The sequence below is a fragment of the Oryctolagus cuniculus genome, chromosome 15 (assembly GCF_051225735.1).
Source record: "Oryctolagus cuniculus isolate XC-2025 breed Fujian yellow rabbit chromosome 15, ASM5122573v1, whole genome shotgun sequence".
NCBI lineage: Eukaryota > Metazoa > Chordata > Mammalia > Lagomorpha > Leporidae > Oryctolagus > Oryctolagus cuniculus.
Window position 1 is genome coordinate 32,081,656 of NC_142881.1, and position 27,843 is coordinate 32,109,498.

The 27,843-nt window shown below is 50.4% G+C and overlaps 2 protein-coding genes across 2 annotated transcripts in view; one reads left to right on the top strand and one right to left on the bottom strand.

Moving 5' to 3' along the window:
• The first annotated feature begins 33 nt into the window (after window positions 1–33).
• On the top strand, window positions 34–8,141 carry AVPI1 (arginine vasopressin induced 1). The gene is made up of 3 exons (XM_002718601.6): window positions 34–167; window positions 6,507–6,803; window positions 7,585–8,141. The coding sequence occupies exons 2-3, from the start codon at window positions 6,517–6,519 to the stop codon at window positions 7,739–7,741; spliced, it is 444 nt and encodes a 147-aa protein (XP_002718647.3). The 5' UTR covers window positions 34–167; window positions 6,507–6,516; the 3' UTR covers window positions 7,742–8,141.
• Window positions 8,142–8,997: 856 nt separating this feature from the next.
• Window positions 8,998–27,843, bottom strand: part of PI4K2A (phosphatidylinositol 4-kinase type 2 alpha) — a 33,261-nt gene continuing 14,415 nt past the window's right edge. Inside the window, exons 3-9 of the mRNA XM_051824042.3 lie at window positions 26,356–26,487; window positions 25,425–25,578; window positions 20,209–20,270; window positions 16,865–16,964; window positions 16,047–16,180; window positions 15,542–15,601; window positions 8,998–11,322 (exon numbers count right to left, since the gene is read on the bottom strand). Coding sequence (XP_051680002.1) covers window positions 11,161–11,322; window positions 15,542–15,601; window positions 16,047–16,180; window positions 16,865–16,964; window positions 20,209–20,270; window positions 25,425–25,578; window positions 26,356–26,487 — 804 coding nt within the window. The 3' untranslated portion in view covers window positions 8,998–11,160. The remainder of the gene's footprint in view (window positions 11,323–15,541; window positions 15,602–16,046; window positions 16,181–16,864; window positions 16,965–20,208; window positions 20,271–25,424; window positions 25,579–26,355; window positions 26,488–27,843) is intronic.

A 27,843-nucleotide genomic window follows, 5' to 3' on the forward strand; every position in this document is an offset into this window, starting at 1 on the left:
AAGATTCGCGTTCGATTTCGGGAGGCTCGGCCCGGAGCTCTCCCAGAGGCTCGGGGCAAGGATTGGCTGCTCTGGGGCCCAGGAGCGTTTTTTCCGAGGAACCGTGGCGGAGACCGAGGTGGCCTGGGCCGGCTTGGCGCTGTGTGCGGCTCGCCGCTGGCAACCAGGTAGGTCGGTGGGCGGTTGGGCTCGGGTCTGTGGTGGGAGCCCAGGCCGCCGGGACGCGCGCCCCCGAACCGGAGAGGGGCCCCCGGTTCCGCCAGGCGGCTCCCTCTGAGCCGCGGGGTCAGCCGGCGCTGGGCGGGGATGTGGCCGTGTGACCTCGGCCGGGATGCCCTCCGCAAAGCTCTTGTCCCGTCCGTGAACGCCGCCTGGCCCCTGGGAGCCCCTCGACGGCGGGACCTCAGAGCTGCGCCGGCCCTCCGCGAGGCCGTGGAAGGGCTTGGGGCCGGCGCGCCCGGGCTTGCCCTGTCCGAATCTGCGGCCCTTCGGCGTGGGGTGGCCGCTGTCACTCCCGCGGGTGGAGGGGTGCGGAGAGCACAGACGCTGCTAGGGAGTGGGGCCTGCCCGGGATTCCTGCGCCTTCCAAAACCCAAGGACTCAGATGGCGAGTCCCCTGGGCCCTGCCTGCCCCGGAAGACCTCGGCAGGACCGGACAGACTCCCCGGGTTCCAACCCTGACTCCATCCCGGCAGTTGTGTGGCGTTGGTCAAGTTACGTGGCCTTTGTGATCTCAATCTGTAAAACGTGTCTCCTCGTGGGGGTGACAATACCTCCCCCAGAAAGCAATGATTTAGGAGCGCACAGAGGAACCCATCGCCCTTTGCTGCCTTCTAAGAGTGAGGGCCCCTCTTGGGGTTTGCTGATGGCAGTGATGATGATGGTCCTGTCGGACAGCCTTTCCCTTACGCTGTTATCCACCCATCCATCCATCCCTCCATCCCTCCATCCATCCATCCATCTATCCCACACACAGCGTGTGCAGTGTCTGCTCTATGCCAGGACTCCATATTGAGGTTTTTTTTCCTCACCATTTTGATGATGAGAAAACTGAGGCAGGGAGAGCTGAGACTTGCCCAGGGACACCCAGGTCTCGGGAACTCAGCCAGAATTCGGGGTTCTTGAACTCCTGTTGGAAGAGTGGTTATCTCTGTACTCCTGCTTTGTGTCCAGGTCTTCGCTGCGCTGTGGTGTGGGCCAAGGGCTCAGTGCCTTTCTCTGCATCCCGGGGCACAGAGGTGGAGACCCTGTGGGCCGTTTGGACTGGGCCCCAGGTTCTGGCTGCCGATCAGTGGCATGTGTGTGCAGGGTAGCGGGCCAGGGCGGGCTTTGGGCCAGAGCCTCCAGTTATTTTTCTGAGGTCCTCGGCCTGTGATTACAGAGATTATTGCCGTCATCAGGGTTGTGGAAAGGGGGCCAGCAGGGTGTGGGAACAGGAGTTTCCCAGCTCCCCCAGAGCGCACTCCCCTTCCGGGTTACCTAGGCCTCCTGGGGACCACTGAGAGAGATGCTCCCGCAGCCCCAGCCCCGCTGCCTGAGCTGCACTTCCCAGCAGACTGCCTGGTGAGCTGCTCCCTGAGTGCATGTCTTTGCTAGAGCTCTGCAGCTCCCCACGCATTGCCCATTGCAAGACACGCTGAATTCAGGTGTTTTCAACATTGAGCATTTACTTTGGGGGGCCATTTTTACCCCGAGTTTATGCCAGTTGAAATATACAGCAGTTGCCCACATGGGAGACCAGGAGAAGCACCTGGCTCCTGGCTTCGGATCAGCGTGGTGTGCTGGCCGCAGCGTGCTGCCCATAGCGGCCATTGGGGGGTGAACCAACGGTAAAGGAAGACCTTTCTCTCTCTCTCTCTCTCTCTCACTCTCCACTCTGCCTGTCAAAAAAAAAAAAAAAAGAAAAAGAAAAGGAAAAGGAAAAAGAAAAGAAAAAGAAATACACTGCAGTTGGTCTTTATGCACCTATGCAGACACACTTATCTTCATGTCCACGCTGAAATGAAAGGCCCATTTGTGCTCTTTTCGCAGCCCCGTGGTTTCATTTGCCACTTTAAAATTGCCATTGTTCAAATACACACCAGCTTTCCTGGATTAAGGGCTCGTCCAGGAAATTAGGGGGAAAGTGACTGCCGAACGCATTAAATGAGACAGGAACAGCTTCCTCTGATAGTGAAAGGCTCTGATTTACCACTCACGAGTTTCCCCGAGATTTACCAAAGTTTGCTTGGAATCCAGCCATTTTCCCCCCTAGCCCCACTCAGCTGTCTGAATCCCAGGGTGGGAGGTGGAGCCAAGAACGAGGGTCCCCCAAATCTGGAAGGGCTGGGTGGGTGTGGTGGAGGGTTAAGCTGCCGCTTGGGACACCCGCATCCCATATGGGAGTGCCTGGTTCAAGGCTCCTCCACTTCCTATCCAGCTTCCTGCTTAACGCATCCTGGGAGGCCGTGGATGACGCCTCAGGTAATTGGGTCCCTGCCGCTGGCTCCTGGCTTCAGCCTGGCCCAGCCCTGGCTGCTGCAGGCATTTGAAGAGTGAACTATAGATGGAAGATCTCTCACTTTTGGTCTTCTTTTCAAATAAATAAAATTAAAGAAATTTAAGAAAAAAGTCAAGGGGCCCAGCGCTCCTCAGGGTTCGTGGAGGTGTGGCTGAGGCTGGAGGTGCAGCCGGCTTCTTGTTGGCGTGTCTGTAACTGGCTGGAGGCCGTCAGTCCAGTCCAGCCTTTCAGAAGTTGCTGGCCCTCTCAGGGGTCAGGTTCCAGCCATTTCCTCCCCAGGACAAGTGCTGCTGTGTGCTCCTCATCGCCACCCTTTGGCTGGAGGTGATATTGCATGAGTCGGAGAGAAGGGACATCATGCCTTCTCGGACCACCCCAGCCCAGCTCAGCAGTCTGCCCTGGGCTGTGCTGTAGCCAGTCTAGGTCACCAGGGTGCTTTGCAGTAGCAGTGAGTTCTCTGTCCTCTACCAAATCCTGACCCCACAGCCCACTGCAGCAAAGCAGGGTTTGGCTTCCAAGGGAAACTGAAGGAGGGGAGGGGCCGCTGCATTGGGGAGTTTCCTGGTTCCTAATTAGCCAGTCTTGTCCTTGGCTTCCAGGCCCCGGCACGTCAGCAGTCCCATCCCCTGCCACACAGACCCAGCCTCGCCAGACACCATCGGCACCAATGGACTTCTCAGTGAGGGCAGGGCATCTGGGCCGCAGCACCCATGAACTGCCTGGGCCTCTGAGCCAGGGCTCGAGCCCAGAGCTCTGTGTCACAGATGCTCGATTACCTCCTCGGGGTCAGGGGGCCAAGACTGGGGTAGCTGTCACTGCTACGCAGGAAGCAGCTTCGATGTGGCTGGATGGACTCCACCGTGCGGGCTAATTCATGGGCTTCCCTTTCTTTGGGGGCTCCCCTTGGTGAATCAGGTGGGAACTCTGAAGCGCCCCGTAGAAGAAATGTACTCTGGGGCTGGCGCTGTGGCATAGTGAGTAAAGCCATCACCTGCAGCACCAGCATCCCGTATGGGCACTGGTTCAAGTCCTGGCTGCTCCACTTCTGATCCAGCTCCCTGTTAATGCACCTGGGAGAGCAGTGGAGAATGGCCCAAGTGTTTGGGCCCCTGCACCCACCTGGGAGACCCAGAAGATGCTCCTGGCTTCCACCTGGCCCAGCCCCAGCCATTAAAATAATATAAATCTTAGAAGAAAAAAAAAAAAAAAACATGCTCTGAGCCCGGCTGCCAAGGCCACTTGGTGGCTGGAGTCTCCCAGGTCTGGCCTGGGCTGAGCCCCTGTCCTCATGCCTGTGGCTCAGTTTCCCTTCTTCCATTCATCCTGTATGCAATGGGCTGAGGACTCTGATTCTTCGAATTGTTTCTTCTTCTTTTAATAAGATTTGTTTATTTGAAAGGTAGAGTGACAGAGAGAGAGAGAGAGATATCTTCTATCCACTGGTTTACTCCCCAAATGCCTGCAACAGCTGGGACTGGGCTAGGCCAAACTCAGGAGGTTGGAGGTTCATCCAGGTCTCCCATGTAGGTGAAGGGGCTCAAGGACTTGAGCCTTCTTCCTCTGCTTTCTCAGGCACATTAGCCAGAAGCTGGATAGGAAGTGGAGTAGTCAGACTCCAACCATAGCTCTAAGAAGAGATGCCAGCGTTGCACACGCCAGCCCCCCAGGATTGTTTTAAGAGTTACCTGACACTGAGTAACCACCATAGAGTTGGGGTTCATTCCTGTTATCAGCCTAAATGTGTTCCTTGGTGATGGTCATCCTCTGGTCACTGGGTGTGGAAGTCATCCCACTCTGGGGGCTGATCATGTGTCCACCTCACAGTGCCCAGGAGAGGCAGACTTTATTACTCCCAGATTTTACGATTTTAATTTCCAGATTAAAATATACTTTTTTATAAAGTTAATTTATCTTAATGTCATTTGTGGGTTTATCTTAGTTATCAAATACTTTTGAAAAGAGAGTGGGGTTCTTAGGATAGCAGATGAGAAACTGAGTCAGGCAGGGTGAGTGGAAATTGCTGGAATAATGAGGATGGCTACTGGGGTGAGGAGGAGGGGAGGAGCTGTGGCTGGGAGGTCTTAATGGGAGCAAGACTGCCAGTGCCTCAGGCTGGGAACCCTAGGTGCTGTTTGTTTCTAAGCTACTGCTTGCCTGTCTTACAATGAGCATGTCAGTCTTTGCATTCATTATTTTCACTTTCTTTTCCCCTTCTGAAGCTGGTTGCCTGCTGTCTCTGTCGCCAACTCGGGCGGCAGACTCTGGGGAAGCAGCAGGACTTGCTCCCTCCTCCCCCACAGGCCTGGGCCTAGGGGGCTCCACAGACCTGTGCTGAGCAAAGGAGGGGGCCACACACACTCCTGTCCGCTCCTAGGCTCGTTAGCAGGATGCTGGACACAGGAGTCCAGACTCAAACTGGTGCTCTGGTAATGGGGTGCCTGCATTGCAAGTGGTGGCTTAACCCACGGTGCCACAACACTGGCCCCCTCACCACGCAATTTTGATTCAACATTATTAAAAACATTGAATAAAATTGCTCTCCATCCATGTATATAAGGTCTATGTGAAACATAAGGGAGCTCTGTGTCCTAGACTAGGGTTCTGGCCCCAGAACATATTATATACATGCAGATATTCTGTAACTGAAAAATCCAAACTCTGAAACACGAGTGATCTTGAGCATTTGGGGTAGGGGGCTCAACCTGCAGGAGCACACTGGGCGCTGGTCTGGGTGACTTACGTATCACTCTGCCCTCACACCAGCAGGCTGCCCTCTACCAGCTGCCCACCCCACATAGGGAGCCGCTGAGGCACAGAAGTGGCGGAGGTGGGTAGGAGCGAGATTCCCAAGCCCATGCCTCCCGTCTGCCCCGTGCCTCCCAGCTGCGCATGTGGGCTACCTGGAGTCTGGGGCATGACCGTGGAGGACTCCGTCCTGCTCCTCGGATCCTCCTCTGTGCAGTGAGGGTGGGAGCATGCCCCGCCTGGGGCCGTGGACTTAGGAACTGCATCAGTGTCCTCTGAGAGCTGCACAGCAGCGCCTGATGTGGCATCTGCCTGGCCCTTAGCCCCACACCCACCTGGGCTCTCCTGGCTCCTCACTCACGTGGGGCTTTTTTTTTTTTTTTTTTTTTAAGATTTATGTATTTATTGGCTGGCGCCGCAGCTCACGAGGCTAATCCTCTGCTTGTGGCGCCGGCACCCCAGGGTTTAGTCCCGGTTGGGGCGCTGGTTCTGTCCCGGTTGCCCCTCTTCCAGTCCAGCTTTCTGCTGTGGCCCGGGAGTGCAGTGGAGGATGGCCCAGGTGCTTGGGCCCTGCACCCCATGGGAGACCAGGAAGAAGCACCTGGCTCCTGGCTTCAGATCGGCGCAGCGCACCGGCCGCAATGTGCCGGCCATAGCGGCCACTTGGGGGGTGAACCAACGGAAAAAGGAAGACCTTTCTCTCTAACTCTGGCTGTCAAAAAAAAAAAAAAAAAAAAAAAAAAAAAAAAAAAAAAAAAGGATTTACTTGAAAGGCAACAGCTGGAGCTGCACTGATCCAAAGCCAGGAGGTTCTTCAGGGTCTCCCATGTGGGTGCAGGGGCCCAAGGACTTGGGCCATCTTCTACTGCTTTCCCAGGCCATAGCAGAGAGCTGGATCAGAAGTGGAGCAGCAAGACTCGAACCAGTGCCCATATGGGATGCAGTCACAGCATGTGGCAGCTTTACCCGCTATGCCACAGCACCAGCCCCTCACATGTGGCTTCGTGACTGCATAGTTACGTGTCTTTATCTGTAAAATGCGGACTAACAATGATTCGTGCCTCACTGGTGGCTATGAATCTTAAATGAGATAATATGCAGTCTGACCCATAGGCAGTTGCCAAAGTCAGTGTTGTTCTCCAGGGTGCCCTTGGTGAGACTTATTCCAGGCTGGCTCCTGGAGAACAGAAACCCCAGGAGCCTTGGGGTTAGCCAGGAAGAACCTGCTGAGCTGCTTTCATCTCCTGCTTTTCACCCTCAGAGCACCCACAATGGGCACCCCAGCCTCTGTGGTAAGCGAGCCACCCCCGTGGCAGGCCCCAACGGAGGCCCGGGGCCGCAAGCAGGCCTCGGCCAACATCTTCCAGGACGCGGAGCTGCTGCAGATCCAGGGCCTGTTTCAACGCAGCGGGGACCAGCTGGCCGAAGAGCGCGCCCAGATCATCTGGGAGTGTGCGGGGGACCACCGAGTGGCCGAGGCCCTGAGGCAGCTGCGCCGGAAGAGGCCTCCTCGGCAGAAAGTGCTGGGCCACTCGCTGCACCCCTGCAGCAGGCTCAGGTACGTCCCCCTGCCGGGAGGCTGAGAGATGGAAAGCACTACTGAGGCCTGTCCCGGCAGTGCCTGGCGGTGGCCTCTCTTGGCCTGCCATGGGGTAGTTGTAAGGGGTACATGGTGCCACCACGTGGCTAGCACAGGGACCCCCCGTGGAAAGGGGTCCCCACAACTCTCATTTTGCAGTGGTTCTCAGCCAGGTGGAAGGGAAATGTGGTTTGCAAGAAAGAATACTCTCTCCCTGCTGTAGACCAGGTAACATTCAAAAGCAAGCCTGGTTAGAATCTTGGCTATGGGATTCCAGAGACTATATCATAGAAAGGTACTGTAGTGGCATCAGGGGTTCAAGGTTGTTGAGAAACTTGACCTGTAGATAGCATCTCTCCCAGCTTCCTGGTCATCCACCCTCTGCATAGCTCACTGCCAGCCAGGAACAGCCAGCCCCAAGAGCCCTGGCCAAACCACATGGCCCACATCAGTCACTGTGGGTTATGACACTCGGGGATCCTCTTCCCACTGCCTTCTCTGGGGCTCACAGTCAGAGCATCAGGTCCGACTAGGCCTCAGTAGGTCCCAGGATCCGAGTCCGCTTCATTGCTTGCAGTAAGCCCAGTCAGTCAGTGCTCATTGCTCAAGCATGCTTTCGTAGCACACCTGCGCATGTCTCCCAGGAGTACAGGTCCCACCCTGCCCTCGACGGTGCTTTGTAGTCCACTTGATGAACGTCTCTGAAGTTCTGTCCCATCCTTCCCCTAATGTTGCTTTGTCACATCCTTGTTTCCCGCAGGATCCCAGAGCCCCGCACGCCACTGGCCGACCCACAGCGTCGTGCCACAGAGACTGCCTCCAGCCAGCAGCGTCTGGCCTCCCGGACGAGTGCCAGGATCCGCCAGAACTGGAGGAAGCCGGACCCCACAAGCTACCTCCACCAGATCAGACACTGATGCAGGGACGGGGCGGGGAACGGCAGTGTCCGCCCCAGGAACCACAGGGACCTTTGCCAGAGGCCTGAGGAGGCAGCCCTACACAAGAAACAAAGGGAAGAGAGCTGCCCGGCCTGCTCCACTGAGAACAGGAGACGTCCGTTTGGCTCTGTTGTGTGGGGCCCATTCCTTACCTGAAGGAGGAAGAACGGCGCCTGTTCCTGCCTCAGCCCTTTCCCACCTAACACTGTACTTGGCTGCATGATAGTCCCCGGGAGTCGAGTGACAGGCTCCCCGACACAGCATTTCACGTCTGCTACTACTGTAACGCACGGGCTAGCAGCCTGTCCCATAGCCCAGCTCCATCAGGTCAGCACAGGGAGCTGTGGTATTAAGTGGCAAATAAAAACATTTGCATCAAGAACTGTGTCTGTCACAGAAGGGGAGGATCTAGAAACGAGGGTTGGCAGGGGTGACCAGGAAGAAGGGTGGGAGAGCACTGTGCGGGCAGCTCTCATCTGCAGGAGGCCAAGGGGGGCCATGATGGCCAGCCCTGCACCGTGGGTGCTGGCTCCTTGGCTGGCTGAATCTGCAGTCAAAGTAGTGGGCTCCAGCATCTCATGTGGCTTCTTCACCCTCATGGGCCGGCCTGGACCAATCATTCTTTAGCCATCTGCACTGTCATAGGTTTATGGCCTGGAAATCCTTGAAATGAAGGTTTTCTCTTCCTAGTCTGCCTCCACCTCAAAAGCAGGGCACTGTAGTGCTCGTCTGCTTCTCTGCCTCTCTCCTCCCATCCTATCTGACTGTTCATCAAAGGGGGCAGAGTCCAAACCTAGGCAGTGATGCCCTCTGTTGGCCAAGAAGAGAAGCCACTGTCAGACGCTGTCAGTCTACAGCCTTAACCCAAACCCTTGGGGCTAGATGATTTTGGAATTCAGAATTTTTTTACTTTTACAAAGTAGGAGGATACTATATAATCCCTCTTAGGGGAACATCTCAAAATAGATAACAGGTAACGAATACACTAAGAAGGATACCCAATGATTACCAGTAGTTTCACATCAGTATAGGTTTAGATTCAGGTTTTGGTGTCAAATGAGTTATGAAAATACTGTTGGTTTTCAGAGCACTGGGACGTTGGATGGAGAACCATGAGTCTCTCTACGAGATGAGAACAGCCTTGGGAGCCATGTCTCAGCCTCCCTACTTTGTCCTTAAAATTACATTCTCCCTTCTTGGTCTTCCTTCCCCCAAAGAAAACTGGTCAAAAAAGGTCAGAATTGGATTTGTTATTCATACATCTGCATTGATTTAAATACATTACATACAATTTCTACAGTGCATTAGAAGAGTGACACAGGGGCAGCAGCACTCGCAGCCCAGCCTCTACTCCCTGACACCAGGGAACAGGGCCCAGGGCCGCAGAGGGATGAGCCGTTCCGGGAGTGCCACCAGAAGCCTGCCCTGGCGCCCTGGCACCCTGGGCCCCTGGCCCTCCCAAAGTCCACATTCAAGGCAACCTGAGCACAAGCTTCAGGAGAGAGTAGACAGGCCAGGGAAGGAAGTCCCACACTTTTTTGCCTGCCAGGTCTGGGACCGGCTCCCTCTTACACTGGACCCAATTTCCTTTTGATCACAGAGCTGGTCTGGACCAGGACAATGTGCAGACCTGGCTTGGCTGTGTGAAGCCACCAGGCTGCTCTTCAGGCTCCTCAGGACCCTGGAGCTCCTGGATGTGCTGGGTCCCGCACTAGCTCCTGCGGTCAGGAGGCAGGTACTCTCTCAAACATGCTTCCCAAGGCCAGAGTTCAGGTCAGTTGGATGGGATTGTCAGGACTGGGCAGGCAGGACCGTGCCTCTGTCCACAGGGCATGCATGTCCAGCTCTTGCAGATCTTCTTGTCAGCTGGGTGGAAGCCCAGGACAAGCTGGCTCCTGGGGGAGGGGATGGAAGGGGAGCAGCAGGCCCAGCTGACAAGGTTTACGTCTCTGCTCTGCATCCTGGGTGGCAGGAGCCAGGCAAGCAGACACAGCCATCACTCTCACTCCCTTTCTTTGGTTGTTTTTCAAACCTTCATGATAGTTTCTTTCCAAGGCTGATTGCCCAGTCGCAGGCTGCCAGAACCACAGGGCATAAACCCAGCTGCCCCACAGCCACGGGAATATACCCTTTTACTCCCTCCTGAGGCCACTCTTTGCTTTGGTGTGGAAAGGGCTTGACCATTCGGCAGGGGTGGGGAGCAGGGAGAAGTGAGAATATGCACTGTGAGGGGACAGGCACTGGCGACAGTGTGAAGGCCTCTGTCCTCAGGGCCCTGCCTTGCTCGAGAGGCCACAGAAAACCAGCATGGGACAAGAAGTCAGGAAGCAAAGGGGAAACTGCCCATCCGAGGGCAGCATAAATGCCCTGTTTCTTCCACCAAGCCACAGTGGTAGCACATGAAGAAATGCAAAAACCTAACATCCTGTCCTCTCACGGGCCGAGATTCACCCCCAGGGTCCTCTCAGGGACCCACTCCGGAGCCCGAACTGAACTCCTAAGCTGAGAGTTGGGGAGACAAACATTTAAAAGAACAGGGGAACAAATCAGAGGGCTGGAACCAAGGACTCCAGAAGCAGGGCTGGGCAAGTCCACCCAGAGAGCACTTGCTGTTTCCGGCACACACTTGGGCTGTGCATATCGCCCTTCCAGGCCGGGCGTCAGTTTCCTGTCCAGATAGGAATGCTATCCTGTCCAGCCCTCTGGTGTCGGCTTGAGTGGCAGGCGAACTGCAGCAGGGCAGAGTGCAGAGGCCTGGGCCTCGGTTGTGTGCAGAACCACGGGGCAGTACACACCAACGCCTCCTTGCCGTGAGGACATGGAGGCTTGCAGCCAGCCCACAGCAGTGGTGAGAGGAGAAAGGGAAGATTTGGCAAAAACCCAAAGGAAAGGTGGGCCTTCTGTCTGTCAGCGCTGCGAGCTCCTCTGACATAAGCAACTGCGAGGTACCGAATGTCTCTCTGCAAATTTAGGTCTAGATTAAAGGTTCTACATAGGAGGATCTGGGGACCTGCTACAAGCATTTAAGTCTGTTTGTGTTGGTTGGTTTTTCTGATGCAGAATATAACAGGGAATTTTGCAACAGAGCAAGGTGTCAGGGAAGGAAGGGACTTTCCCAGCCTGCCACCAGGAGACACTGGAAGGGAGATGCTCCTTTGCAGGCTCCTGGACTGCGTGCACGGCCCTTCAGCGGCACCCAGCACTCACACCCAAGGGCACTCACTGTCCCTGACTGTGCTTCTCCCTGTGCGTGGGAAAGCCCTGGGGGTGGCGAGCAGGGAGGGAGGGCTCTTCAGGGCGCCACTCTCCACCAGCTCCTCTGCTTTTCCTGCACCTGGCTCCCCAGGCTTCCTTCCAGCCCGAGTCTCAGACAGCAATTCCTTTGCCTGCCTCTAGGGCTACCACCATGAAAAGAAGGGCTTCCGACTCTGAAAGCTCTGTGTGTAGGACTCGCTGGCAGACCGCTGGTGAGAACGGGCTGTCTCCACGATCACGGGCGGCATCTGGACGAGGTGCAGGGGGCTCTTGTTGTCTTTCAGGGCCTGGGTCAGGTTTAGGATCTGCAGTGAGAAAAACAAGCCGGGTAAGGGAAAGCCTAGGCATCCCAGGTCTGCCTCTGAAGGGACATCAGCAGAAAGAGCTCCAACAGATCGGTAAGAAATCCAAACACTTCAAGGGAAAATCAGATGAACAGGCAGAGTAGGCATTCAAAATGGCAATAAAGAGAGGGTAGAAGCCTCTCTAGTCATTTAAAAAAACACAAACGGGCCAGCACCATGGTGTAGCGGGTAAAGCCACCAGCACTGTCACCTGCAGTGCTGGCATCCTATATGGGCGCCAGTTTGAGATCCGGCTGCTCCTCTTCCAATCCAGCTCTCTGCTGTGGCCTGGGAAGGCAGTAGAAGACGGCCCAAGTGCTTGGGCCCCTGCACCTGCATGGGAGACCCAGAAGAAGCTCCTGGCTCCTGGCTTCAGATCGGCACAGCCCTGGCCATTGCAGCTGTCTGCAGAGAGAACCAACAGATGGAAGACCTCTCTCTCTGCAACTCTGCCTTTCAAATAAATAAATACATCTTTGAAAAAACACAAACAAATGCCACCTATTGTTTGCCCTTCCAGTTAGTAAAGATATGGCTCTGCCAGAGCGCCAAGATTTTTTTAAAAAAGATTTATTTATTTTATTTATTTTTCTTGAAAGTCACAGTTACACACAGAGAGGAGAAGCAGAGAGATAAAGAGAGAGGGAGGGAGGGACAGAGAGAGAGAGAGAGAGAGAGAGAGAGAGAGAGAGGTCTTCCATCCGCTGGTTCACTCCCCAGATGCCCGCAATGGCCGGAGCTGCACCGATGCAAAGCCAGGAGCCAGGAGCTTCGTTCAAGTTTCCCACATGGGTGCAGGGGCCCAAGGACTTGGGCCATCTTCTACTGCTTTCCCAGGCCATAGCAGAGAGCTGGATGGGAAGTGGAGCAGCCGGATCTTGAACTGGCACCCATATGGGATGCCGGCACAGCAGGCAGCGACTTTACCTGATGCCACAGCGCCGGCCCCAAGCTTCAAGATTTAATAGGCACCCTCCCACATGGCTGTTGAACAGTCTTTCACATATGCAAGTTGACAATAAAAGCTTTAAAATGAACGGACTCTCTGACTCAGCAATTCCTCTAAAAAAATTTTTTTTTAATTTATTTGAGGGGCGGCACTGTGGCACAACAGGTTAATGCCCTGGCCTGAAGTGCTGGCATCCCATATGGGCACTGGTCCTAGTCCCGGCTGCTCCTCTTCTGATCCAGCTCTCTGCTATGGCTTGGGAAAGCAGTAGAAGATGGCCCCAAGTCCTTGGGCCCCTGCATCTGCGTGGGAGACCTGGAAGAAGCTCCTGGCTCCTGGCTTCGAATCGGCGCAGCTCCAGCCCCTGTGGCCATCTGGGGAGTGAACCAGTGGATGGAAGCCCTCTCTCTGCCACTCTTTCAAATAAATAAATAAATCTTTTTTAAAAAAATTCATTTGAGAGACAGATACATAAAGAGAGCCCTCCCATCTGCTGGTTCACTTCCTAAATGGCTGCAATGGCCAGAGCTGGCCAGACTGAGGCTAGGAGCTGGAAAGTCAACCCAGGTCTCTCATATGGGTGGCAGGGACCCAATTACTTGAGCCATCACCTCCCAGGGTCTGCATCAGCAGGAATCTCGAGTCAGGAGTTAGATATGGAAATCAAACCCAGGTACTCCTGTGTGGGATGCAGGTGTCTTAAGTAGCATCTAAACCACTAATCAAAACACCCATCCTCTATTTCTATATATTTTAATTGCTTATTTCTTATCCACTAACTAATTTAATTTATATCATTTTCACTGTTATAAACCATACTGCACTGTATTTTTTACCTAAATGCTTTGTGCATATCCATGATTGCTCCTCACTCCTTAAAAATGGAATTTCTGGGGGTGGGCATTCAGCCTAGTTGCTGAGATGGCAGTCGGGATGCTCCTGTCCCACACCGGAGCAGCCGGGTTCCACCCCCAGCTCTGGCTTCTGAGACCAGCTTCCTGATCATGTGGGCCCTGGAGGCAGCAGTGATGGCTAGGTAACTGGGATCTTGCCACCCATGTGGGAGACCTGGACTGAGTTCCCAGCTCCCAGAATCAGCCTCCTGGCTGTTGCGGACACTTAGGGAATGAGTCAGCGGGTGGCATGTTACTCTGTCTCTGCCTCCAATGCTGTCTCATCACTGTTCCTTTGAGTAAAATGTTAACTTTGGAATAAGTTTAGATTTACACAGAAGTTGCAAAGAAAGGCTCCATTCAGTTAAGCAGAGGTTATGGTCTCTTTCCCTGTGCTGGTCTCTGCCGGATAGAGGTTCACTCTACTTTGTTGTGTCAATGGCAGACAGGTAAGGATTTGAGTGAGATACCAGTCACCTGCATTGGGAGGAGCTGGATGATCATGGAACCTTAAGATGTCAGGAGGTAGGTGCTGCTCTGGGAACTTACTCAAAAGCAGACAGACTCCATCTTATCTCACTCCCTGTCATCCTGAAAGGCAAATTGGCTGAGTGTGCGTGACCATGTAAACTCCCTGACCGTCCACGAGTCAGCTCATCAAGAGCCAGGCTGCTGACTGCCACCAAACAACCCCACCTGCGATCTTGCACCTGCAGACCCAGCAAACCACCTAGAAGGTTTCAAAACAAGCGGCACAACCTCAGATTACCTTTCTGCTTGATTCCTGAAAATGTTCCTCCTCCCCAGGCCCTGCTGGAACACACCTTGGGTTAGTCCTTGGCTGTGTGGCCAGATTGCAATGCCTATTCTGGAATGAATGCTTGTTTCCTTAGCTTATATTTCAGCCTGCTTCTTTTTTAGGTGACAGCTATAAAGATGCAAAAGCCCCTGTGAAGGCACTAAGAGCACAAGATGGAAAGAGACAGAAACGTACTCCTCTGACCTCTTCTAGCCCTGCCACTCTGGTAACAGCCCTAGCTGGATCGAGTGGGATGGCTGCTGTGATGTTGGCAAAGGATTCCAGCAGGTATACAATACAGACACACAGTCTGTATAAGCCTGGAAGGAAGTTTAGTCCCTTATCCTGAGCTGTACAATACCAGAGAACATCATGTGACTTTTGAGGTTTCCAAAAAGTCGGCCAGCAGCGCTGGGCCCTTACATTACTGGGGAAAGGCAGAAAGACCGTGTTACTGGCATTCAGACAGCTGCTTTTTTTCAAGATTTATTTTTATTTATTTGAAAGGCAGAGTTAGAGAAAGAGAGAGAAAGATGGATCTTCCAACTACTGGTTCACTCCCCAGGTGGCCACAAGAGCTAGGGCTGGGCCAGGCCAAAGCCAGAAACTTGGAACATCTGGATTTCCCACAAGGGTGGCAGGGGCCCAAGCACTTGAGCCATCTTCCATTGCTTTCCCATATGCATTAGCAGGGAGCTGGAATGGAAGTGGAGCTGCCGGGACTCATACTGGTGCTAAGGGATGCTGGCATCACAGGCGGTGCCTTGACCTGCCACACCACAGTGCCAGCCCTGTAACAGCAGCTCTTAAAGCCAAAACCTCTGACATCCCATCTCTGGGGGAAAATGGGCTCAGCAAGCCCAAGTGGTGCCCTCAACAGAAGTCTCAGCTAAACGGTAGGAAGCAGTAACTGTATCATGGCTGGGAAGACCCATTAGACCTTTAAAGATGTGAGAAGCTGACTTTTCTATATAAAAAGTCAGAATCATAATAGCTATCACTACTGAGTTCTTCAATATGCCAGGACTACTCCAACTGTTTGAACTAATTTATCTCACAATAACCCTATGAACCAAATCCTGTTACAAATGGAAAAACTAAAGAAAGGAGAGATTAAGTACCCGCCCAAGACTCACTGTTGGCAAATGGCAGAGCCAGGCTTCAAATCCAGACACACTGATGAGAGACTGGCAATCCCAACTCTCTCTACAAACAGGAAGCAGAGGCTCCTGCCCAAGCCCACAGAGCTAGTAAGAGGCTGAGAGGGTCTGATTTGGCAACTTGAGGAGAGGGAGCACTGGTTTATCTACCAATGAATATCCAGCACATAGTGTGACAACAAGCACTGGGTACCATCGAAGAGGTAGGAGACTTGGGATGACCACCCTTCCTCTACCATGTGTTAGGGCAGATCACAAACATGTACATATTGCGCGATTGAGAAGGGTACAAAACACAAGCTTTGCCCATTTGCTCAACAGGAGCACAGAACCCTCCCAGAGCGAGCACAAAAACCCCTAGAGGGTGTCCCCGGCTTACCTGTCCCCGCATGACAGCAATCTGCTTATGGAACTGGCCCCTGTCAAAACCAGGATCTCTCTGCAAACAAAGAATAAGAAGAGAGGGGACCCGTGTGAAAGGCTCACAGGAACCCATTTTCTCCCCTAATTAAAAACCCTGATAAAGAAAACTTACATAAGGCATGTGGGGCTTGGTGAGTCACCACCCTAAGAACTTTCTGCTTTACAGGTGGGGAAACAGAGAACAAGTACATATCTTGTTCCATGTCTCCAACTCCAAGCTTCAACGCTCCGCTGAAAACGAGAGCTCTGAGAATACCCTGCAGCCACATGATGCCCAGGATACTCAGCAGGGCGATGCACATGGCTGCTCCTTTCTTTCAACCCTAGCCAGACCACATCCCCAGGGAGTCCTGCTTTTCACAGGCTAACCATTCCTTCTGGCTTGTGTCAGGATCAATTAGAAAAACTGTCAGGAATCCCTCCCCGTATTCCTTAATAATGCTGGGGTTCCCAGGGCTGACCTTGAAGAGTTCGTATAGGTCTTCCTCCAAGTCCTTGACGAAGTTAGGGTCCGATATCTTTGGAAGAATCAGATCTTTGATCTCCTGAGAGAAGGGGACTTTTGCTTGGGGCAACCAGGCCCAGTAAAAGGGATCTGAAAAGAGGAAAGACACAAAGCAAAGCTGGTGTTGGAATGGAAGTCTCTGAGACTTCTACCATCAAGGCACTTTCAGAGGGAGACCCTGCTACACCACAGAAAACTCGGAAGTGCACAACAAGCAAGCTGGGGTAGCAGCGTGCAACACAGATCTGCCCATCCCCGAGCTCCTTTGCAGATACCACATGACCTTCCAGGCTGCAGGCCCATCTAGAAGCAGCCACTTGCCACTGACCCTGGGATGATCCTTTTTGGAAAGGGGGCTAGAGACCTCCTCATTGTATCCCCCTCTCATGCTTTCCAAAAATCTCTCAAGTATAATGGGTTAGAAATGTCAACAAGGGAGACAGAACACTAGGAGCAGCTTGTCTGTGGAGACACAAGCAGGATAAATTACGAAGACAGTCCTTACACAGGATGAGAAGAATGCAAGGTGGAGGTGAAAAAACTCATCTTTATGCTTCTAATTTTGAATCACCTTTATACAGCTAAAGGGAACAGCAGAGGGTAAAATCGTAATAGCCTACATTATGGAACAGTTACCATTTGCTGGCCACAGCGCTGAAGTGCCTGAATTGCATCATTTTATTAATTCTGAAAACAATCCCATGATAGAGATATTCCTATCCCCATTACACAGCAAGAAGAACAGAGCCTGTCCCCAGCAGTCTGGAGCCTTACATGCCCTCCAGGAGTCGGGATGCTTCAGCGGGAAAGCCAGCCCATTGTCGATGGCAGCCACCTTGATAACAGGCTCCTTCACCACCACCCAGTCTGTGTCCTGCAGAGCAAAGAAAGCTGGTTAGTGAGGAGCCCACCTGCCGCAGGCCTCTCAGCACCCTCGGACACAATCCTTATTCAGCTTACTTGGAGCTGCCCTCTCAAGTGGCTTCCATGTTGTGCTCTGCACTTAGTACATTTACGGCATCACGTTTACTTTTCAGTTTTACTTGAAAGGCAGAGAGACAGAGAAAGAGAAAGATCTCCCATCTGCTGGTTTACTGCCTAAATGCCCACAACAGCTGGGGCTGGACCAGATGAAAGCCAGGAGCCCAGAACCCAGTGCAGGTCTCCCACGTGGGTAGCAGACACCTATCAGCTGCTGCCTCCCAGGAAGTTCTCTGGCAGAAAGCTGGATTGGAAGCAGAGATGGGACTTAAGCCAGACATTCTGAATGGGATACAGGTGCCCTGAGCAGCATCTTCACCACTGAGCCAGAGGTTCCCTCCATTTATGGCAAACTTACCAGTTCATAGAAGGTTCTGAGTCCTTTTATCTTAGAAAAGGAACACTGCCTTAGGTGTTGCCACAGTTCTCAGTAAGAATGATAATGACAAGAACAAAGATAACTATAAGCCATTCCTTCCAGGGAAAGGCAACCAGAATCCTGAGCACAGAAGAGAAGAAAAGTCTGTTATCTCTCAGCCAGGGCCCTTCGGCGTGGGCCTTAACTTTGAGTCCACTTCACTGGAGCTGGCCATACCTCCAATGAGAAGAGAGAACCACAGAAGATAACAGCTGGCTGCTCTCCCCACGGGAGTCTGTTCTGCTTCAGTGACACAGGAATTGAGGGGCCGCATTGTGGCACAGCAGGTTAAGGCACCACACGCAGTGACAGCATCCCATACTGGAGTGTTAGCTGCTCTGCTTCCGATCCAACCACCTGTGAAGGCACCTGAGAAAGCAGTGCAAAATGGCCCAGGTACTTGTCCCTGGCCACCCATTTGGGAGATCAGGATGGAGATGCTGGCTCCTGCCCAGCCCAGATCCAGTTGTTGCAGACATCTGGAGAGTGAAAACAGTGGATAGGAGATCTTTCGCTCTGTCTCTACCTCTGTTTCTGTCACTCTACCTTTCAAATAAAAATCTTTTTTTAAGAAAAGAGTTGAAGATAAAAATAAGAGTTGAATATCGGAGTAGGCAGGTCACTTGCGACAGCCCATGTCAGAGCAACTTGCTCATTATCTACCAGGCTGCTCGCTTCAAGTTCACTGGTGTCACCCATCACAGAACAGGGACTGTGGTTCCCAGATGCCGCCAACAGAATTCCCCAGGAACACTTTATTAAAAGTGCAGAATCCCAAGTTTTGCCTCAGACCTGATGAATCAATTTCTGAGTAAAAGATCTGGAGAATCTGTACTATTTTAAGAACTGTGTATTTAATTTGAACGGCAGAGACAGAGATCGCCCATCCGCTGTCTCCATGTCAAATGTCTACAATAGTTAAAGCGGGGTCAGGTGGAAGCCGGAGCTGGAACTCAGTCTGGGTCTTCCACAGGAGTGGAGGGACGCAGGTTCTTGAGTCACCATCCACTGTCTCCCTGAGTGCACATCAACAAAACAAAATCAGAAGTGGAGCCAGGACTCAAACCCAGGCCCTTCAACATGGTATGCCGGTATCCCAAACAGCATCCTAACTGCTGTGCCAAACACCTGTGCCTAATTTTAATATCATTCAGATACAAAACTTGAGAGCCACTATTTCAGAAGGAAGTAAAAACACTGTAAGGAATCAAAACCAAGCTCACTCTCCTCCAGGTAGCCTGCCCACTAATTTTTAAAAATGTATAAACTGAGCGGTGACAGAGAAAAGTGGTGGAAGATAAAAATAATGAGAGAAAAGTTTCAGAAGCAGCTTTCCCTTAATTTATGTTCCATGGAATTGTGGTTCATTGTGAGGAAACAATCCATGGGTAAAAAGTGTAGAGGAGTAAGTATTTGGCCTAGCCATTAGGCTGCCCGGATGCTTTAACGACGTGCCTGGGTTAGATACCCACCTCTGGCTCCTGGTTCCAGCTTCCTGCTAGTGCAGTCCTTGGGAAGCAGCAGTGATGGGGTTCAAGTGATTGGGTACCTGCCATCTATGTGGGAGACGTGGACTGAGTTCCCAGTTCACAACTTCAGCTCCTACGGCCATGTGGGCATTTGGGGAGTGAGCCAATGAATGGGAGTGCTCTCTTTTTTTCTATCTGTCTTGCTTTCTCTGTCTCTCAAATGAATGAATAAAAAAATTTTTTAATGTAGAAATCACTGTGCCAAACAAAATTAGACAGGTTAATTCAATGCAGTACTCTTCAGATTTTTACCATGCTACTATACAATGTGAAACACAGAGGAACACAGCATGTAACACATATGCTCCAAACTTACTTTATCTTTCCTTCATGCTGCTGTTTAGAACTCAACTATTGGCCGGCGCCGCGGCTCACTTGGCTAATCCTCAGCCTGCGGTGCCGGCACCCTGGGTTCTAGTCCCAGTTGGGGCACCAGTTCTGTCCCGGTTGCTCTTCTTCCAGTCCAGCTCTCTGCTGTGGCTCAGGAGTGCAGTGGAGGATGGCCCAAGTCCTTGGGCCCTGCACCCGCATGGGAGACCAGGAAGAAGCACCTGACTCCTGGCTTAGGATCGGCGCAATGCGCCGGCCGTAGCGGCCACTTAGGGGGTGAACCAACGGAAGAAAAGACCCTTCTCTCTGTCTCTCTCTCACTGTCTAACTCTGGCTGTCCAAAAAAAAAAAAAAAAAAAAAACCCACAACCATTTATTTGGGTGGGGGGGGGGGGGGAACAGGCACACAGCCAGATAGAATGGCTGGCTCCCATCCACTGGTTCATTCCCTATATGCCCACAATGGCTGGCACTGAGCTAGACCAAAGCCAGGAACTCAACTCATGTCAATTACTTGAGCCATCATCTTGCCTCCCAGAGTCTGCATTAGCAGGAAGCTGTAGGCAGGCACCAGAGCCTAGTATCACACCAGGTACTCTAGCCTGGGAGGATGATGCCTCAATCAGTGCCTCAACTGTCAAGACAAAATGCTGTTCTTATTAACATCAAATAGAATATTCCCTAAAACACAGACTGGGAAAAACTATATCAAATACAACCTATTAATTTTAAACACATATGCTGTTTTGATTGTTCTCAATGTATATATTCTCAATGTATTTTGTGGACCATCTTATGTGTTTTGATAATATTCAGATACTCCTCATCATCTTCTTCAAAACAATGGATCAACCTCTTACCCGAGAGCTAGAACTATCCATAGGACAGTCATATTTAATCAGCCAATTGTCGTTGCCTCGATCTGTGAACAGAAATATAAAATTAGTAAGAAAAATTGGGAGGAATTGGCATTTAAATAATGGTAGATCAAATATTTTGGACACTTGAACCAACTTTACCACTAAGAACAACTGCAAAATCTGGTTAAAAATACTTAAAAATCTCTTGAGGGCTCTTTTACAAGACCATAAAGAATTTAAGAGTCAAGAGCTGCTCTGCTGTGTCCTGGGAAAGCAGAAGATGGCCCAAGCCCTTGGGCCCCTGCACCCACATGGGAGACCTGGAAGAAGCTCCTGGCTCCTGGCTTTAGATCAGCACAGCTCCAGCCGTTCTGGCCAATTGGGGAGTGAACCAGCAGATGGAAGACCTCTCTTTCTCTCCCTCTCTCTTTCTCTCTTTCCTCCCTCCCTCCCTCCCTCTCTTTCTCCCTCTCTATCTCTCTGCCTTTCCTCTCTAACTCTGACTTTCAAATAAATAAATCTTTTTAAAAAAAAAAAAGAATAAGGAGCTGGGAGACCCTGGTTGCATACTGCACAATGTATACATATATTGAAACATCACACGGTATCCCACATGTGTATACACACAATTTTCAAAAAGCCTGTTAAATTTAATTTAAAACAATTTTTTAAAATAGAGCTGGGAGAGAACAGTAATCCAGAGAAAGGAACCTGGCACTTGTGACTTCTTTTTCTTTGAGCATCTGCTGACTTGGGAAGAAATGGATGAGAGGAGCAAGCATGTTCTAACTGCCCTTGGCACAAGTGAGACACAACTGTAACTCAGTGACTGATAAGGGAAAGGAGATCCTGGGAAATCACCCTGAGTGGCTACACTGCTAGTGTCTTTGTTGCTTGTCAAAAATATAACCCTTAGGATTTATATAAGCAACCTGGGCCTTCAGATAGGTCTATAATTTCTGGTAGACACATTACAATAATAAAAAAGAAACATATAAACAAAGAGACAATATAATAAAAATAAAAACAAAGATAAACAACACAAAATGAATACAGATCTATGCACACTCCAAAGAACAGAAATATACAGACTTTAAAATGTTCAAGAAGGGGCCAGTACTGTGGCATAGTGGGTAAAGTCGCCACCTGCAGTGCCACCATCCCATAGGGGCACCAATTTGAGTCCTGGCTGCTCCTCTTCCAATCCAGCTCTCTGCTATGGCCTGGGAAAGCAGTAGAAGATGGCCCAAGTGCTTGGGCCCCTGCACCCACATGGGAGACCTGGAAGATGCTACTGGTTTTGGACTGGCCCAGTTCCAGCTGTCTCAGCCATTTGGGGAGTAAACCAGTGGATAGAAGATCTCACTCTGGGGGCTGGCGCTGTGGCACAGCAGGTAAAGCCACCGCCTGCAGTGCCACCATCCCATATGGATGCCGGTCCGAGTCCTGGCTGCCCCACTTCCCATCCAGCTCTCTGCTATGGCCTGGGAAAGAAGTGGAAAATGGCCCAAGTCCTTGGGCCCCTGCACCTGTGTGGGAGACCAGGAAGAAGCTCCTGGCTCCTGGCTTTGATCAGCCCAGTTCTGGTTGTTGCAGCCATTTGGTAAGTAAGCCAGTGGATGAAAGACCTCTCCTCTCTGTCTCTCCCTCTGTCTGTAACTCTGACTATCAAATAAATAAATAAATAGATCTTGAAAAAAAAAAAACTCTATAGATGAATTTAACAGCATATCACACTGAAGAAAGAAGTAGTGATTTGGGAGACAATAGCCAAAATAAAGCATACAAGAAAAAAGGATATATCTAACAACATGTAATTGGAATCTCAGAAGGAGAACAGAGAAAAATGGCTCCGAAGTAATGTCAAAGAGATAATGTCTGTGACATTTCCAAAACTGACAAAATCTATCAGTGATTCAAAGAACCCCATGAATCCATAAAAGGATAAAAAAATAAAATACTGAGGCATATCATAGTCAAAATGTTGAAAACCAAAGACAGGAAAAACAATCCTAAAAGGAGTACACACAAAAATAGAACACTTTCAAAGAGGCAACAACATTACTGACTTCATAGAAACCCCATAGAAATAAGAAGATAATGGAAGGCTTAAAAAATTACTGAAATAATTACCAAGCCCAAATTCTATACCCAGCAAAAATATCCTTTAAAATTAAAGGAGAAATAAAGATACTTTCAAACAAACAAAAAGTCATGGTCAGCAGACAAAGACTAAAATAGTCTCCACATCAAAGGGAAACTAACCTAAGCAGAAGTGAAACTCTTAGAAGAAAACACAGGGTAAAAGCTTCATGACAGTGGATTTGGAAATGATTCATGGATACAACACCAAAGGCATAGGCAACAAAAGAAAAAATAAAATTGGATTTCATGCAAATTTTAAAAATTTGTACATCAAAAGCATCATTAACAGACTGAAAAGGCAAAACAATGGGAAGAAATTTTTACAAATCATAGATCTGATAAGGGATTAATATGCAGAATCTAAGAATAAACTTCAAAAATTCAACAATAAGAAAATAAACAAACTGATTCAAAAATGGGCAAATGACTTGAACAGATCATTTATCCAAAAAGATACACTATTAATCACATGAAAAGATGCTCATCATCATTAATCAGTAAGGAACTACAAGTCAAAACTACAAAACATCCTCTCACACCCACTAGGATGGCTACTGTCCAAGAAAAGTAAGTATTGGTGAAGATGTAGAGAAACTAGAACCCTTATAAATCTTATATGGTAGGAAAGCAAAATGGTACAGCTGCTATGGAAAACAGAATGATGGTTCCTCAAAACATTAAAAATAGAAATACCATATGATGCAGCAATATCACTTCTGGGTATATACTAAGAAGAACTGAAAGCAAGGTCTTGAAGAAATACTTGTACACTCATGTTCATAGCAGCATTATTCATAAGAGCAAAAAGGTGGAAACAACCCAAGTACCCACTGATCCATCCAAGCAAAGTGTATGCAACATAAAATGGAACACAAATAGTGTGTTAAAAAGGAAGGAAATTCTGACATAGCCTACAACACAGATGAACCTTGAGGACTTTATGCTAAGCAAAACAAGCAAATCATGCAAAGAGAAATATTTTATGATTCAACTTATATGACATATTCATAGTAATCAAAAACACAGAGACGGGGCTGGCTCTGTAGAACAGCAGGTAAAGCCACCACCTGCAGTGCCGGCATCCCATATGGACACCAGGTCAAGTCCTAGCTGCTCCACTTCCAATCCAGCTCTCTGCTATGGCCTGGGAAAGCAGTAGAAGATAGCCCAAATCCTTGGGCCTCTGCACCCACGTGGGAGACCAGGAAGAAGCTCCTGGCTCCTGGCTTCAGATGAGCGCAACCCAGCCATTGTGGCCATCTGTGGAGTGAACCAGTGGATGGAAGACTTCTCTCTCTCTGCTTCTGCCTCTCTGTAACTCTGCCTTTCAAATAAATAAATCTTAAAAAAAAAAAAAAAAATCACAGAGACAAAAAGTAGAATAGTGGTTTCTGGAGAATAGTGGTTGCTGGGCCCGGAGAAAGGGAAAATGGAGAATTATTATTTAATGGGTATAGAGTTTCAGTTTTACAAGATACAAAGAGTTCTAGAGATGGGTGGTGATGATGGCTGTACAACAGTCTGAATGAACTTACTGTCATTAAACCGTACACTTAAACATGGTTAGGATAGTACATCTGATGCTGTGTGTACTTTACCATAATAAAAAAGACAAAATACAGCTCCAATAAGGCATGAATTTAGACTTTGTCCTCAATACATGTAGATTTTTTGCATTGGAAAAAAAATATTTTTAAATCGTTTATCTACACCTCTACCTCAGGAAGCACTGTTTTGGAAAAGCCAGGAGTGACCAGGGACTAAGACAAGCAGGTCTCCACACACACAGGCTTCAGATCCATGGGTTCAACAAGGTAGAGATCAACAGTATTTGGAAAACAATTACGTTTGCACCGAACATGTACAGATTTTTCTTCCCTAAACCATACAGCGTAACTATTTGAGTAGCATTTACATTCTCTTAAGTATTACAAATAATCTAGTGACAATTTAAAATATATGGGAGGGGGGCTGGCACTGTGGTGTAGCAGGTAATACTGCTGCCTGCAGTGCCAGCATCCCTTATGAACACTGGTTCCAGTCCCAGCAGCTGCATTTCCAATCCAGGTCTCTACTATGGCCTAGGAAAGCAGTAGAAGATGGCCCAAGTGCTTGGGCCCCTGCACCCACAGAGAAGACCTAGAAGAAGCTCCTGGCTCCTGGTTTTGAGTTGGCCCAGCTCCAGCCACTGTGGCCATTTGAGGAGTGAACCTCTCTCTAGCTCTTTCTGCCTGTGCCTCTGTAACTCTACCTTTCAAATAAATAAACAGATCTTTAAAAATATATATATATGGGAGGGTATGCATAGGTTTTTATATGCAAATAGTACACAATTTTATATAAGGGACTTGTATCCACAGATTTTGGCATCCATGGGGGTCCCAGAACCAAACCTCAGTGGAGACTACGGGACAAACGTACTCTTCATGATTCTGTGAAGAGCCACGTGTCTCCTCTCTGGGGCCAGAAAAAAGGCTAAGATAAAATATAAACACTAGGCCGACGCCGTGGCTCACTAGGCTAATCCTCCACCTTGCGGCGCTGGCACACCGGGTTCTAGTCCCAGTCGGGGCGCCGGATTCTGTCCCGGTTGCCCCTCTTCCAGGCCAGCTCTCTGCTGTGGCCCGGGAGGGCAGTGGAGGATGGCCCAAGTCCTTGGGCCCTGCACCCCATGGGAGACCAGGATAAGCACCTGGCTCCTGCCATCGGATCAGCGCGGTGCGCCAGCAGCGGCGGCCATTGGAGGGTGAACCAACGGCAAAGGAAGACCTTTCTCTCTGTCTCTCTCACTGTCCACTCTGCCTGTCAAATATATATATATATAAACACTGGCTCCAGGCCTCACCACCTCTAGTAGCCTAACTACATGTGTCTGGACACAAGTGTCTGGACAAAGCTCAATCCAGAAAAGTATTATCTGAGACTTGCCCCAAATGACCATGACCCTTCTGGCTTGGGGAAGAAATACATGCTGACAAGTCCCTCTGCCTCCCAGGCCCCAAAAGCCTCCAGTCCCCTGTGGCCCCCACGATCCCAGCCGAGGGCATGGGATATCACCGGCAGCTCCTCACCAGTGTTGCGGATGATATAATCCAGCACCACCAACCGCTCAAACTGCAGCAGGAGTTGCCGGTTGGTGTTCTCCGGGAGAGGCTCTGCTTCAAAGCGCCGTAGCCAGTAGTCTGCATCTTTGTAGCCTTCAACAAAGATCTGGAATGAACCGACCTGGAACCAAGGCGAAGGAACAAAAGTCTTTCCCTACAGCCCACATCCACAGTCCCCAGGAGTAATCCAGGTGCTCACTAAGGCACTAAGAATTCTTAATAGAAGAGGAACATTTTCAAGATCCATACTTGTTCACTACCTTTTCAGTACAAGAAAAGGGGGTATGGCGGTGGTCATCCATCCAAATTAAAGAAGTCCCTCCTATGGGTCCACAGGGGCAAAGTGAGGAAGCGGGGTCGCTAGAGAGTACTCCCCAGACCTCAGGCCCTTCACAGAAATGAGGATGACAGCGCCTCAGGCAGGCTATTCCCACATCCACATCCAAGTCCGGACACACCTTCTGTTACCACTGGGATGACTATGCCACTAAAAAATCACCTCTGACAGGCCGACGCCACAGCTCACTAGGCTAATCCTCCGCCTGTGGCACCAGCACCCCGGGTTCTAGGCCCGGCTGGGGTGCCGGTTCTGTCCCAGTTGCTCCTCTTCCAGTCCAGCTCTCTGCTGTGGCCCAGGAAGGCAGTGGAGGATGGCCCAGGTCCTTGGGCCCTGCACCCGCATGGGAGACCAGGAGGAAGCACCTGGCTCCTGGCTTCAGATTGGTGCAGCGCGCCGGCCGTAGTGGCCATTTGGAGGGTAAACCAACAGAAGGAAGACCTTTCTCTCTGTCTCTCTCTCTCTCTCTGTCTATAACTCTCTCTCTGTCTCTCTCTCACTGTCTCTGCATGGCAAAAAAAAAAAATCACCACTGATAAGCCACAGAAGCATAAATTATACCTTAGGCGGTAGCCCGATACGGTTAAACCGCTGCCCCACTTTTGGCACTTTCTCTAGTGCAAGCCGCTTGCCCCTGGACTTCACCCTGTCAATGGCACTATAGTTGAAGGTCTCGCTGGCCAGGTGTACCACCTACAGTGGAAAGAAAAGAGATACCTGTGTTAGAGTCAAGCCCAAGGAACCAGAACACTATGGCAGTGAATAGCTGCATGCTTATCAATATTGTTTCTCTTCCACTGCACAAAGAAAGATTGCATTTCTCAGCCTTCCTAGCATCTAGAATAGGGAATAGCTCCAACCAATAAGATGCTGATAAAGTGATGTAGGCAAATCACCTCCAGGCCTGCCCCAAAAATCTCCTATGACCCTTAGTTCATATTTCCCACTCTGTGCAGGTGGAAATGAAGGGTTCTGAGTGCAGAGTCTCATCACAGAAGATCCCCGCCTTGTCACTACATGAGTGACATGGGACCTAGGAGAACTGCCAAATGGACATGAACCTGAGACATGAGCAACAAATAAACTCCCGCTGTATTAAGCCACTGAGAGCTAGTGAATTTCCCTGACAAATTCAGTCACCTCCTGAGTTAGAAGACTAAGCCTAATGCCTATTTTCTTTCCAGATTTAAAACAAATTGTAATTTACTCTACATACTTTTATGTCCTTTTGAATTTTGTACTTTCTGCAATTACTCATACTCCCAAAAAGAAAAATAAATATTATAATTAGTATTTATTTTTAATGGACTGCCCTATTTCAGCAGAGACCGTACCTGGAACCTTCACAACAAACTAGTAATAGTAGCTGCCTTTGAGCAGACACTGAGTGGACAGAAGTCAGCAGCAGGAGGGAGGCTGGATTTCCTGTGTCCCCTTCTGTGCCCTCTGGTTTTCACTAGAGGCCTGCTTTGCCTATTCAAAAGCAACTGCTTCACTGCTCATCAGTATTACACCCAACTGTCCCGCCGCAGTGATATCACTGTAATCCAACGTGCTTCCATGTTATCCACTTGCATATCTAACTTCTCTCTTAAAACTAATGAGGGGCCGGCGCCGCGGCTCAATAGGCTAATCCTCTACCTTGCGGCACTGGCACACCAAGTTCTAGTCCCGGTCGGGGCGCCGGATTCTGTCCCGGTTGCCCCTCTTCCAGGCCAGCTCTCTGCTGTGGCCAGGGAGTGCAGTGGAGGATGGCCCAAGTGCTTGGGCCCTGCACCCCATGGGAGACCAGGATAAGTACCTGGCTCCTGCCATCGGATCAGCGCGGTGCGCCGGCCGCAGCGCGCTGGCCGCGGCGGCCATTGGAGGGTGAACCAATGGCAAAGGAAGACCTTTCTCTCTGTCTCTCTCTCTCACTATCCACTCTGCCTGTCCAAAAAAAAATTTAAAAAAAAAAAAAAAAACTAATGAGGGGCATTAAGACACCACTTTGGGGGGCTGGTGCTGTGACGTGGCAGATAAAGCTGCCACCTGCAGTGCTGACATCCT